This window comes from Python bivittatus, unplaced genomic scaffold (assembly GCF_059951505.1).
Source record: "Python bivittatus isolate LINGU-HERP-01145 unplaced genomic scaffold, Pbiv_v1 ctg000050_np1212, whole genome shotgun sequence".
NCBI lineage: Eukaryota > Metazoa > Chordata > Lepidosauria > Squamata > Pythonidae > Python > Python bivittatus.
In genome coordinates this window covers 795,670-811,067 of record NW_028277033.1, presented here as the reverse complement: position 1 = coordinate 811,067, position 15,398 = coordinate 795,670, and the positions used below count along the sequence as shown (strand labels likewise).

General features: G+C 42.5%; 1 protein-coding gene across 2 annotated transcripts in view; it reads left to right on the top strand.

Annotated features, from left to right (window-relative positions):
• SYNPO2L (synaptopodin 2 like) overlaps window positions 1–15,398 on the top strand; it is a 49,904-nt gene that overhangs the window by 15,355 nt on the left and 19,151 nt on the right. For both annotated transcript variants that reach the window (XM_088128449.1, XM_088128454.1), the window contains one exon: window positions 8,759–9,411. In XM_088128449.1, the coding sequence (XP_087984575.1) occupies window positions 8,759–9,411 (653 nt within the window). The remainder of the gene's footprint in view (window positions 1–8,758; window positions 9,412–15,398) is intronic.

Sequence of the window (15,398 nt, the reverse complement as noted above, 5' to 3'; positions counted from 1 at the left end):
ATCCATTGGATGACACTGAGAAAAATTCATGGTGGTAAAAATTATTTTTGTCATCATTACCAACACAAAATATGCTTAGAAAATGACTCCAATCTGTATTCAGTTGAATTTGGCAAAATTCCTCTTCCATCTAGCCATCTTCCTGCTTGCCTCATTGCTCAAAGTTCAGGTCTATAGAAAGGGATGGAATAGGCTTTTCTCAGAGGGAGAACGCAATTTAATATAAGGAAGAAGCTCAGAGCACCAGATGTACAGCTGTCAAGTTTTTATTGCACAAGAATTCCTGGTGAGGTACTGTATAAATAAATTGTGAAAGTCAGAGAGATTTTTGGTTTAATAGGACACCTATGCCCTTGAAAGCTACATGAACAAGGAAACGGTAACAGCCCTTTCCATTCCTACATTCCCACGATGCTTGTGATTTTACATATTACATCAATGTTCATGAAGCAATCTACAAAATATAGGAGCTCTGCTAAGTGGCAAACCCATAGAGGAACAACTGAATTTATACTGGCCTATTAGTTGGTTTGTAGCCTTTTTCAGATTTACCTTTGCAGAGGACAATCCTCACCTGCTTTCTGTAGGTGGGCCTCTTTTCTCAGGTCAAGGGCCATACTGTAAAGTTGTATACAAGATATCACATTCTAAGAAGTAGATGGGGGAGGATAAAAGTTGGTGGGAGAAATCAAAGTATATCTGTGCTTATTTATTGTTAGATAGCTTCAGTATATCTGGCAGAATAGACAATACTGTACTGCATCCACACAGCTGCTTTGCTATGCTCTCCTCCCATCCTGAAGTCAGCAGGATATAATTTTGCCCTAAATCTTGCTAGCCCAACAACATGCACCCGGAACATGTCTCAGCTGGGTTGCTGTCCCAAACAACTTTAACACAGCATTCTGAGATCCATGATTTCTGATTCCATAACTGAAAGTTCTGTCCAACCTTATTCACCATGAGAAAAGCCTTCTCCAACTGGCACATATCAATCTATGGGTTCACCAACTGATCAGTCAACTCTTGGACCTCCCAACCACTAGGTAGAAGTGACAAGTTAGAGTTTTTTCCCATCTATTAGTTGTCACCTTGTGGGAAGAGGGTAGTATCATAGACAACCAGTGGAGCTAATTGGAGCCATATGCAATGTAATTTCAGTCTGTGTCCCCTTTGCACATCCACATGTCCTGCATTGCACATACATAGCATTGGGAGGCCAAATTCCCTTGGGCTGCAGGTGGACAATGAGATGCAGTGGGGTGAGATGCTGGCATGTCCTCTGGAATGGTTTGTGAGCCATTCTCAAGCTGGAACAAGAAATATTTGTGTGGGTTGGCCCAGTTTTAAAAAAACGAAACAAAACTCATTTGACTCAATCCTTATTCAAGTTTTAGTCATTTATTTTGTTTTTAAAACTGATAATTTGATTTCTTGGTTGTTAGTTTATTTAGTTTTTCTCTTTTCTTTGATTATTCATTATAACCTATTAACTTCTAACTTTTAAAATGTAATAATTGTAAATATTAATTTATTGTCTGTAATCTCATATTGGCTCTATTGCCAGGTGTGCATGTATGTGTCTGTACAGCATTAGTCTATGAGTAGTTAGTACATTTGATTTATCTCCTAAATTCAAAAACAAGAAACCAACATTTGGTGGCCTGACTAGGGTTGGAGCAGTGGTGTGCTGGTGTTCTACTGGCTTGCAAGGGTCAAATGTTAAGTTCTCTGGATTTTCGAGCTGGCTGAGAGCATTGCTGAGCCACTATGCCTAGTACACTGATCAGCTGTTTTGCGGTGTGCTGCGACAGTGACAATGGAGCTGTCAGAGCTGGTTCTTAAACATTTACCAGCACACCACTGGGGGTGGAGCCACTTTTTTTCTGCCTCTTTCTCATGTATCCATGGCAGGTGAGCAGGGAGAAAGCAACCCCACTAAAGAAATCCTCCAGAGACACAGTGCTTCAGCAACACTTTTGTGTTGCTGCTAACATTTGGCAACAGTTTGGGAGAGGGCCCTAAAGTTGCAATGTTGATAAACAACTTTGGAGAGATAGCTTTGCTTCCTCTGTATGAGCTAGTGGTGGTGGTGATGATGTAGGCTTTCATGAATGTACCCTCCACTAAACTGAACATTGCCAACCAGTCATACAGTTTGATCCATGAAATGCTTGACAATTCCACCACTTCTTTTTGTAGCCTCAGGAAGGCAGCAAAAATAGGAGGCTGATTGGGCCCCTGGAGTGACAGTGTACATAACTGGTGGGTTGTGTTGGGCTTTGAGGCCACTGAAGATCTAACCTTCCTCATGTTGACAGAGTCAACCCTCATGTATGCTGTTGCTGATGTTTGTATCCACAAACCAAATTCATCAGCTTCCAAATGAACTGTATAATACAGTCAGGTCTGCACCCAGGCATGTGAATCAACCTTTTACAAAGAGGCTCAAGGACAACATAATCAACTCTGTTAGTTAATGGGATCTCTTCATCCTGCATGTTTTACTCCTTCAGAAACAATGTGTAGTCTGGGGAGCAGGATTCTGCATTCAGAGAATCTCTTCATTTCTTGTAAATATTTGATTTTAGATCAGCTGATAGTTGTCTCTTCTTCTACTCCCTTATCAAGGGGAGGTTTAGTGCTCTGTGGTTACTCAGCAGGCTTCCCATTCAGATCACCCTAATCCATTCCTGATGCTTTTCAGTGACAAATGCTGAGGGTAGGCCTGGGAAAGATCTCTCTTTTGAGGGCCAAAGCAAATACAAGGGAGGGGAACTATGAGGACCCCAATTGAGTAGGACAGCAGTGCTAAGAATGGATGGCTGGTAACTCCAGTGCTACTACTCTGGTCAATACTGGAACCCTTTCTAGTGGCTTTAAAGTGAACCATGCAGTTGATTGGGTTATGTTTTCCTATGTTATATCTGTTTCAATCCCAACGTCTTGGAGAAGTGCCACAGTCAGACTACCATTGAGTTATGACAGAAAACTGGTTGTGTTGGCTGTAGCCTATAGAAACTATAATCCAAAAGTGCATCAAATTGCCTCCTTCTAAGCATGATGAGTAAAAAGTTTCCTCTTGTATTTTCATAACTACTCATGTTCAGAAGCACAAATTGTTGCTCATATATTAGAGATTATATAGTACTCTTTGCCTCCATTCCTTCATACCCAGTTTGCTTCATGTGAACCCTTAGAAAGGCTGAGATAAATGTAATAATGAAATCGTAAGCATTCTTTATTTATTTTAAATGAAAGGTTATGACAAATGAGCATCAGGATTAAAGCAAATCTGCAAACTTCACTGCATGTCATAATAAATTTAATCACCATAGCAGAAGACTGTATTAATTTGCATACATTTAACTTTGTAAGGTGAAAGACATTTTGAATATTCTTTATGTTACATGTACATGCATTTACCTGTTTCTAAATAATAACAACATTCTTCAAACTAGTTCAGAACATAATTCCCATATAATAATAGTGAAATCTAAATAAAATATAAATACAATTTAATTCCCCTTCATGGATCACTGCCTTGTCGTGGCGAAGGGGCTTGCGTAACTCAGTGAAGCCATGAGCTATACCGTGCAGGGCCACCCAAGACAGGTCATGACAGAGAGTTCTGACAAAATGTGGTCCACTGGAGAAGGAAATGACAACCCACTCCAGTATCCTTGCCAAGAAAATCCCGTGGACAATGTTAAAAGGCTAAAAGATATGACGCCGGAAGATGAGCCCCTCAGGTCGGAAGGTGTCCAATATGCTACCGGGGAAGAGCGGAGGGCAATTCCAAGTAGCTCCAGAAAGAGTGAAGCGGCTGGGCCAAAGCCGAAAGGACATTCAGCTGTGGATGTATCTGGAAGCGAAAAGAAGGTCCGATGCTGTAAAGAACAATATTGTATAGGTACCTGGAATGTAAGATCTATGAACCAAGGCAAGCTGGATGTGATCAAACATGAGATGACAAGATTGAACATCGACATCTTGGGAATCAGCAAATTGAAATGGATGGGAATGGGTGAATTTAATTCGGGTGACCATTATATCTACTACTGTGGCCAAGATACCCTTAGAAGAAATGGAGTTGCACTCATAGTCAATAAGAGAGTGGGAAAGGCAGTAATGGGGTACAACCTCAAAAACGACAGAATGATCTCAGTGCGTATCCAAGGCAAACCATTCAACATCACAGTAATCCAAGTCTATGCCCCAACCACTGATGCCGAAGAAGCTGAAGTTGACCGGTTCTATGAAGACCTACAACACCTTCTAGAACTAGCACCAAAAAAAGATGTCCTTTTCATCATAGGGGATTGGAATGCTAAAGTAGGAAGTCAAGGAGTAATCGGAATAACAGGCAAGTTTGGCCTTGGAGTACAAAATGAAGCAGGGCAAAGGCTAATAGAGTTCTGTCAAGAGAACAAGCTAGTCATAGCAAACACTCTTTTCCAACAACACAAGAGACGACTCTACACATGGACATCACCAGATGGTCAATACCAAAACCAGATTGATTACATACTTTGCAGCCAAAGATGGAGAAGCTCTATACAGACAGCAAAAACAAGACCAGGAGCTGACTGTGGCTCAGATCATGAGCTTCTTCCTGCAAAATTTAGGCTTAAATTGAAGAATGAAGGGAAAACCACTAGACCACTCAGGTATGACTTAGATCATATTCCTTGTGAGTACACAGTGAAGGTGATGAATAGATTTAGAGGATTAGATTTGGTAGACAGAGTGCCTGAAGAACTATGGACGGAGGTCCGTAACATTGTACAGGAGGCAGCAACTAAAACCATCCCAAAGAAAAAGAAATGCAAGAAAGCAAAATGGCTGTCTGATGAGGCTTTACAAATAGCTGTGGAAAGAAGGAATGTGAAAAGCAAGGGTGAAAGGGAAAGATATAAGCAACTGAATGCAGATTTCCAGAGAATAGCAAGGAGAGATAAGAAGGCCTTCTTAAACGAACAATGCAAAGAAACTGAGGAAAACAATAGAATGTGGAAGACTAGAGATCTCTTCAAGAAAATTGGAGATATCAGAGGAACGTTTAGTGCAAAGATGGGCATGATAAAGGACAAAAAAGGCAGGGACCTAACAGAAGCAGAAGAGATTAAGAAGAGGTGGCAAGAATACACAGAAGAACTATACAAGAAAGATCTTAATGTCCCTGATGTCCACGCTGGTGTGATCACTGACCTTGAGCCAGACATCCTAGAGAGTGAAGTCAAGTGGACCTTAGGAAGCATTGCTAACAACAAAGCTAGTGGAGATGACAGTATTCCAGCTGAGTTATTTAAAATACTAAAAGATGATGCTGTTAAAGTGCTGCACTTAATATGCCAGCAAGTTTGGAAAACGCAACAGTGGCCACGGGATTGGAAAGGTCAGTTTACATTCTAATTCCAAAGAAGGGCAATGCCAAAGAATGCTCAAACTATCGCACAATTGCACTCATTTCACATGCTAGCAAGGTTATGCTCAAAATCCTACAAGCTAGGCTTCAGCAGTACGTGAACCGAGAACTACCGGATGTACAAGCTGGGTTTCGAAGAGGCAGAGGAACTAGAGATCAAATTGCCAACATTTGCTGGATCATGGAGAAAGCACGAGAATTCCAGAAAAACATCTACTTCTGCTTCATTGACTATGCAAAAGCCTTCGATTGTGTGGATCACAACAAACTCTGGCAAATTCTTAAAGAGATGGGAGTACCAGACCACCTTACCTGTCTCCTGAGAAATCTGTATGCGGGCCAAGAAGCAACAGTTAGAACCAGTCACGGAACAACCGATTGGTTCAAAATAGGGAAAGGAGTACAACAAGGCTGTATACTGTCACCCTGCTTTTTTAACCTATATGCAGAGTACATCATGAGAAATGCCAGGCTGGAAGAATCACAAGCCGGAATTAAGATTGCAGGGAGAATCATCAACAACCTCAGATATGCAGACGATACCACCCTAATGGCAGAAAGTGAAGAAGAACTAAAGAGCCTCTTGATGAGGGTGAAAGAGGAGAGTGCGAAAGCTGGCTTGAAACTCAACATTAAACAAACTAAGATCATGGCATCTGGACCCATCAATTCCTGGCAAATAGAAGGGGTAGAAATGGAAGCAGTAACAGACTTCATTTATTTGGGCTCCAAAATCACCGCAGACAGAGACTGCAGCCATGAAATTAAAAGACGCTTGCTCCTTGGGAGGAAAGCTATGGCAAACCTAGATAGCATATTAAAAAGCAGGGACGTCACCTTGCCGACAAAGATCCGCATAGTCAAAGCTATGGTTTTTCTAGTAGTAATGTATGGCTGTGAGAGCTGGACCATAAAGAAGGCTGAGCGCCGAAGAATTGATGCCTTTGAACTGTGGTGCTGGAGAAGACTCTTAAGATTCCCCTGGACTGCTAGGAGGTCAAACCAGTCAATCTTAAAGGAAATCAACCCTGATTGCTCATTGGAAGGATTGATAATGAAGCTCAAGCTCAGATACTTTGGTCACCTAATGTGAAGAGAGAACTCCTTGGAAAAGACCCTGATGCTGGGAAAGATTGAAGGCAAAAGGAAAAGGGGATGGCAGAGGATGAGATGGTTAGATAGCATCACTGAAGCAATGAGCATGAAACTGAGCAAACTCAGGGAGGCAGTGAAGGACAGGAAGGCCTGGCACAATATGGTTCATGGGGTCACGAAGAGTCGGACACGACTTAACGACTAAACAATAACAACACAACTTAATTCTCAAAGAATGAAAATATAAAAACGGTGAAAATGTAAATAAAATGTACATGATAACAGAAAAACCCTGTAATGATTAAATATTACTCATCTTTTTCTTCTATAGGTGAGTTTTTAGGATGATATTGCAGGATTTCTTTGCCGCATAATTAATGAAAGAAAGAATAGTATCAGTGCAAGGTTGTTAATGGGGCAACTATTCTTATTCCCTTTTAAAAATCTGGTTGATTCTGTGTGATAGTGGTAACAGATAACAAAAAATTAAAGAGACGTGGATGAATGAAATAGATTGGACACAATGTGAGATGGGTATGATTAATATTCCAAAATATTATAATATGCCTGATATATACCTGGGATCAAACTCTATGATCATAGAATCATAGAATTTGAAGCCACTATAGAGATCACCTAGCCCAACTCCCTGTTCACTGCAGATTGCACTAGAACATCCCTGACATATGTTGTATCCAGCCTCTGTTTGAAGAACTTGGCACTTCCTATGGCAGCTTATTCCACTGGCTGACAGCTTGTACAGCCAGGAAGTCCCTTGTGGCATCTAGTTTGAACCTCCTTGGTCTGCCCTGTGGGGCAATTGAGAATAAATCCACTCTCTCTTCTGTGTGACAGCCTTCAGATCTTCTGAAGGGGCAGATTCTTCAAATGACCTGCCCTCAGTCATCTCTTCAGTAGGCTAAACATAACTGGATCCCTTAACTGTTTGTCATAGGTCTTGGTTTCCAGACACTTTACTATTTTAATAGCCATCTTCTAAACTTGTCACTGTCCTGTTTGAACTATGGTGTCCAGAATTGAACATAGTCCTCCAAATGGTGCCTCACTAGGGCAGAATAGAGTGGAACAATTATTTCCTGTGATCTACTTCCTTTTATGCTCCTGTTAATGCATCCCAAGATAAAATTTGGGGGTTTTTTTTTAGCAGTTGCCTCACTCTGATGCTTAACTTGTGGAGACTTGGACACCCATCCCATTCACATGTATTACTGCTAAGCCAGGTCTCCCCCATCCTATACTTAAGCCTTACATTTTTCCCACCTGGATGCAGAACTTTACATTTCTCTCTGCTGTACTCCATCCTACTCATTTCAGTGGATTGCTCAGGCCTGTCTAGATATTTCTGAATCTTCTCACTTTCATCTAAGAATTAGCCACCCCTTTGTATACCTTGCAAATTTTTAAAGTGGCTCACCCTAAATCAACCAAATCACTTTGAAGAAACAACATACATTTATTAAACATGCAAACAACTACAGCATACACCAAGCTCCCATCAAAGCATTAGCACCTTGCTGAGCAGCCCTGAGCAAAAGCAGAACCAGTTTACAGTATATATCTTTGGCCAACTACATTTCCAAACAAGACAAAGGAAAAGGCAGCCACAATGTAAATTACGATGTTGGAATGTGTTAGATAAACTCATCTGGGTGATCTTATTATTTATCCCTTCCTACTTAGTATAGTAGGAAGATAGTATAGTATGCTAACTATACTATCTTTGAGAGATGGTCAGTGAATATACACAGTTTGGTTTACTAGGTCACAGGTCCCTGACTGATCCTTCCCACTGTCCCCACTCATGGTCAATTCAGCTTGCTGTGAGCGTTTTCTTACAAGGACACTTTAAGCAGCTCACATGTATGGGATGTGTGTGTGTGTGCATCTCATAGGTTTGGTAGTGAATGCAGCTCACATGTGAATAGGAGGTTACCTTTTATCACCACACTCCACCTCCTCATCCAAGTAATTGATCAAGATGAACAGCAGAGGGCCAGGGATTCACGAAGCAGGATCTGGGAATGATGGCAACTTGAAGAAGGCAGTCTAACCAACACTAGGTTGTGTCCAAGGTGGAATGTCAAAAAAGGCAATCCTTACACTTTCATCCCAGTGGCCAGCAGAACAAAAAGGTACAATAAAGCAATGGATTGGAAGTGGGTCTTGCAACACATGTAACTGATTAAAATCCTCTTTCTTTTCTGGTCTCCCCAGGGCAACTACCAGGGACCTGTCTGGTGTAAGGTTACTGCGCTCCCCTTCTCCTAAACAATTGCAAGCTGCCTCTCTTACTTCCCCACTAAGCCGAGCCTCCAAGGGACACAGTCCCGAAATGGGAGGACCCCAAAGTGCCCTAGAAGCTGAGCAGCCCCAGCGGCAGCAGCCCTTGGAGAACGTGACCTCCCCCCCAGACAGTGAAGCCTACTATGCTGAGACAGACAGCGATGCTGACAACATTGCCCAAGAAAAGCATCGAAGAGCTCGCAAGAAGAGTCCTCGTTCCCCCCCAGGGGGACCAAATAATAAAGTGGGTGAGCCACATGATGAAGTCTCCGAGCAGAGTGGCTATGACAGCACTCCTGAAGTGGTGGCACGAGGTGGAGAAGGAGAAAGCCTTGGTGGAGTAGCTAAGAGGGAGATTGTGTGCCAGACAGAAAACCACATCGACGCGCCTGTCTCAGAGAGTGAAATTTTGCTACAACCATACTTATTTGAAGAGACGGAGGCGTCCCTTGAAGCCATGCTCCTACCACATGCAACTAGGACCATTCGAGCAGAGCGGCACCTTATCCCCATGATAGGTCCTGTGGAGCACCCGGTTGATGAAGATCTGACTACCAGCTATGCAGAGAAAGCAAAGCAAGCCAGTAGGTCTTTTGTAATACTGCTTTTTTCCTTACTAATGCTTCTTTTAGAATTGCATTTTAGTTGGTGTAGAGTTTCCATTTCCTGAGCCACGGGTATCTACCGGGGTTGCCCATAAAAATGATGCAGAGCTTTGATCGCACCATTGTGGCTGCCATCTTGACTTTTTTTAGCATAACCTGCAGAAACTCCTGACCCAAACACAGCCTTTTAAGATGCTCATGAACATCTAGTTATAAGGCTTTGCCTTCTCTCATGTGTAAGTCATGAATTTCCATGTTAGCCTGATATTTAATTTGAGTATTATTCCAATCATAAAAACCAGGTGAAGGACAGAGAATGAAAAATAAGGAGGAGTAGGGAAATGCATAGGTATTTTAAAATAATTCAAGAGATACTTCAAAAATGTGAATTTATTGAAAACAATGTTTCAGTAAGTGGCAATAAGTGTATCTGTGTATCAGAGGCTGGGTTCAGATGCCTAAGGTTGTATTTCTTTTGTCTAACTGTGCTATAATTTGAGTAACCAAATAACCAAATAACCTTTCGTGAGATGTGCTCCTCCACAAACAGATATGAAATGTACCATGGAAACTGATGATCAAAACTAACTTCTCTCTACTCCACAGAAAGGCCTTGATATCTCTAGGATGATAGCTGAGAATGTAAGTCAATGAGTTCTCTTACCATTCTCCAGCATCTACCAGTCCAAGCCACAATGGCTACTGAAGATAAATGATGGGAAGTAGTAATCCAACATCATCTGGAGAAGAACAGGCTCCTTAACCTTGTTTTAGTAGGCAGCAGCTAGCATTCTCTATTGCTTGTACGAAGAGCTCAGATGTTTTAAAAAAAACTTTACAGAGTAGTTCTCAGAATGATTTGAAATGACTGCCTCTAGCCTTGTTTAATTAAGAAGAAAGGATGACACTACTACATTTCAGCCAGCCATTTCCAATACCTCTGAAGACCAGTCAATTTTCTTTTGCAGACTTGGCCTTGTGATATACAGTGTCTGGTGAGGATCTCTGGACAAAGAGATAACATGGTATTACCGCAAAGAAATTTAGATCTTTGTCCAGAGTTTGGCCCCACTGCAGTGCACTCAAAACGTCAAAATTGTCTTATTTGGTGTTTTTTTATCCAGGATGGTAGCAGGAATACCACAATATATGTATGTATGCATGTGTATCGTATAGCGTTGTGTGTGCACAATAAGCAAGCTAGCATATCCTTTTTGTCCCATAAGTAAGGATGTTACATAACAGAGGACAGATATTGGGGATAAGTACACACAGAGCTGGGAAGAAAGAGATGGAAAAGAAAAGTTTCTATGCGCTACTCTACTCAAAAGGCACATTTTGTCAGATGGCTCTACAGTACCTTTAGGCAGGTGAGACAACCTAAGATATGTGAAGGATTTAGGGAACAGATCTATTATTCCATTTTTATTATTGCCAATCGCAATAATATTTACCACTTGCATTTTCTGTCACAGAGTCAATGCATATCGCAGCTGGACTTTTTCTGCCTCTTTTAAACAGCTGTGTCCTTCCAGTTGTACAGTCAAGAAAATCCCAGATAATTTTTTAAAAACTAGGAAGGTTTTTCAAAAATACAAATACACGAACTTACCACATGCACAGAACAATAACTATCAACTATAATTGATATTTTAACACATTATAATATTAGAGTGAAATAAGCAAACAGTATCCAGAATATATAGAAGTCTAATATAATTCAGTCTTAAAGAACTATTTCGTAATTAAAATTAATCTTTTATGTTTATCTCTGTTATATAATAGGAGGAAGGAAAAGAGAGAGAGATAAGCTAGCTATTCTGTGGCCTTCAAATGATTTTGAGTGCTTCCAGTCAAATGATTCCCATTGATGCAACTATTCCACCTTTATCAACCAAGCAGAACACTTTGGTTGGCTTTGACCTTGGAGCACTTTGTGATGCCTAAAGCCTGCTGGTGTAAATGAGTGTATGTTTACACCCCCTTTTCTTTTTTTAAAAGAATTCCTTCCTATTGCAATCAAGCAACAAGAGGAAAATATTTAGACCAGACAAATGGATAATGGATGACCTCAGTTCCCTCTTGAAATGGGATGTGGTGGAGGGTTGAGTGGGCTGAGGGTCCTTAGTCCTTCCCACCCAACTTGCTGCTTCGCTGCCATTATGCTCCTCTTGGGGGCTTTCTAGAAAAGGATTGTTTGACCTCAGAGTCAGCCTTAGAGTGTAGTGGTTAAGGCACCAGGCTAGAAACCAGGAGATTGTGAGTTCTAGTCCCACTTTAGGCACAAAGGTTGCTGGGTGACCTTGAGCCAGTCACTCTCCTAGGAAGAGGCAATGACAAACCACTTCTGAAAAACCTTGCCAAGAAAACTGCAGGGACTAGTCCAGGCAGTTGTCATGAGTCAAGACTGACATGAAGGCCCAAACAAATTACTTTTATTTACTCTATGGGCTTTTCAACACAACCTGCTCATTGTGGCTTGGAAAACCCCATTAACTGTTCTTACGGGACATGTTCTAATGATGCAGCCTAATAGAAGGGACCCTGTTAGTTCTGGCTGGGTGAGCAAAAACAGCTACAGAGAGACGGTCCCACAAACAACCTCATCTACACCATGTGGGGCTTTATAGGGGAGGTAGAATCTGCTAAGTTCCTATCGATTGGCTGAGGCTGGTGCTGTCCCAAATGAGCACATTAAAGGTTTTCTGCTGTTTTTGCCAACAAGGGCTTTTGCATGGTTATGCTTTTTATTGTTAGTATTACTTGGGGAGGGAGACAGTGCCACTTTGCCTACTGTAATCTATTTAAACATATATTTATTTAAACAATTTGTATGGCTGCCCATCTCACTACTGTGACTCAGAGTGGTGAACAGGTTTTTTTTTTTAAAAAAAAAGAATAAAAAATATCAACAACAACAATATGTTATACACCAGAGGTCTAAGAAATCATTCCATTTTACAATCAGTGAAAAACAACAAATAAAAACAATAAAAATAAATCAACCAACAAGGCTTGCCTAACCTCCCATCCAAATGTCTAAGGGAACAAAAAGATTTTAGCACCTTGTGGAATGTGGAAGTCCAACAGGGTCAGGGCCATCTGTATGTCTGGAGAGAAGGCTGTTCCACAGGGAGGCACTGTGAGAGAGAAGGCACGACTTCTGAATCCAACAAGATTGCACTGCTTAATACAAGTAGTCCTCGAGTTATGACCATTCGTTCAGCGATAGTTTGAAATTACGACGGGTTCTCAAAGTTCCGGCCATTGCAGTGCCCTCGTGGTCAAGTGAACAAACTTAGGTGCGTGGCAACCAGCTTGCACTTATGACCAGTTGCGGCATCCTGCAGTCATGTGATCGCCATTTGCAACCAATTTCCCTCAAGCAATTTTCCCTAACCAAAGTAATGGGAAGCTGGCAAGGAAGGTCACAAGTCACTGGGGTAGGTCTCCTTATATGCCTTTCTTCCCTCACTCATATGCACGTGCCTTCCTTGCCCTCCTTGCCCTCCTTCCTCCCTTCACTCGCACACACTCCATGCCCTCTTTCCACTGCCTCCCTGTGATCAAACACATGCACACACATACCCCGCGCCCTCTTTCCACTGCCCCCCTGTGCTCGCATACACGCACCTTGGCCTCCCTGCAATCGCACATGCACTTATGTATCCTGCTCCCTCTTTCCATGTCCTCCCTGTGATCGCACGCACCCTGTGCCCTCTTTCCATAGCCTCCCTGTGATCGACCTCCCTGTGCTTGCACACACTTACCACCCTGTGTACTCTTTCAACAGCCTCCCTGCGTTCACATGTACCCTGTGCCCTCTTTCCACAGCCTCCTTGCACTCGCACACATGCACACACATACCCCAGACTGTCTTTCCATGGCTTCCCTGTGATCTCACACATGCACACATGCATCCCTGTGTCCTCTTTCCATGGCCCCCCTGGGACTGCATGCACCCATGCCCTCATTCCCTGGCCTTTCTGAGCTCACACTGCATTAAGAAGCTCTTCCCCCAACTTGCACACAGCCTGTGCCAGGCCTCCCAGGGCCTCTCCCATCCCGCTGCAACACCCCCACATTCCTTACCTGGAACTCCCTCCGCTTCCCACTTAAAGACCTGGTCCGCGTGTCTTGGGTTACTACAACAATCAGGACTGCCTGGATTGCCTCATGTGACATCACATAATCACAATCATAACTCGAGGACTATCTGTACAAAGGAGTCAGTTCTGGTGGGGTGAGCAAAAACAGCTGGAGACAGGTGGCCCCACAAATAAGCCAATGTAGGGCTTTATGGGTGATAACCACCACCTTGAATCGCAGCTGGAAGCTGACTAGAGGCCAGCATAGTTCGCAGAACAATGGTATTATATGAGTGTATTGTGGAATGCTCCAAACTGCCTGCACTACTGGATTCTGGATAGTTACAGCTCCTCAATGCTCTTTAAGGACAGCCCAATATATTATTATATGCCCAATGTAGCACATTATAGTAATCAAATCAGGAGGTGACTAAGGCATGAATGATTGTGAGTAGGGTGCAGCTGGTGCACAAAATGAACCTCTGGAAAGGCTATGAGCCCCAGAGGACCTGCAAATTGTACACCAACTCTGTTGGGGGAATTCAACCTGACTCAGAGGTACAGATAGAAAGTCTCCCGATCCAGTGGGCTTCATAACCCACCTGGAGTTGCCAGTGGTGGGCTGAAGCCTGTTCTTCCCCATCCAGACTCCTACAATCTCCAGACACTGGGAAAGACTCTTGATGGCATGACTTGATTCGACCCAGGACAGAGATGTATAGTTGGATACCAACAACATATTGATAATGTGACACTCCATGTTGGTGGATGACCTTACCCAGCAGCTTCATGTAGATGTTAAATAGGAATGGAAAGAGAGTAGAGCTCTGAGGCACCCTGCAAACCAGGGTGCAAAAAACTAGCCCAGTTGATAGGTCAGTGGAGCTGAGGAACAGACGGGATGAAGTAGAGGGAGATCTCTCATTTGTCATGTGAATTCCCTCCTGGTTCACCCCACACCCCTCCTCCAACTCAGCTGAGCTAGTTTTAGATACAGATTTACCAGCTTTTCAGAAGACTAGTAGACCCATCTTCAGAAATTACCCAAGTGACAGGTGATTAGTGCAGAGCACCTTTAGGACTCTTTGGAAAAGACCCTGATGCTGGGAAAGATTGAAGGCAAAAGGAGAAAGGGACGGCAGAGGATGAGATGGTTAGATAGCATCACTGAAGCAATGAGCATGAAACTGAGCAAACTCAGGGAGGCAGTGAAGGACAGGAAGGCCTGGTGCGATATGGTTCATAGGGTCACGAAGAGTCGGACACGACTTAACGACTGAACATCAACCTTTATCCAAGTTACCTGTCACCTGGGCTTCTTGAAAGGAGGCTAAACCCACCCACCCACTGACCCTTGTCCAACCCCATCCCATCAGACTTTAAATACAATGATGGGTGGTAGTTTTTTACGTTGGCTGCTGACACTAGATGGCAGGAGGACAAAGTCAGGGGAATCTACCAACTGCTGCCCTTACATTGTCCTCCAGCAAGCTCACAAGCCTCAGAAGGGAGGTAGATTAGAGGATTAGAGGCCACCAGGGGAATACAAATCACCAGCATATTTTTTTACCAACTCAAGGAGTGAAGGAAAATACATTAATGTAGTTGTGAAGAACAGCCCCACGACTCTCCCCCACAGTAATTTATTGATGAGGGAGGAATGCTGATTACAGTACTAATCTGAGATATGCTTTGTTAAAGCAGACACTGAAAGATTAGCCAACTCTGTTTAACTAAAAAAAAAAAAAAAAAGCAAAACAGTTGAATGAAAGAGCTTAATAACTTTATTCATGTATGTTATCATCTAATTTTTTAAAAATCCATTCACAGGATAGGAGGGTAATGTCTGAACCAAAAGGATTTTGGTGGGATAGCATT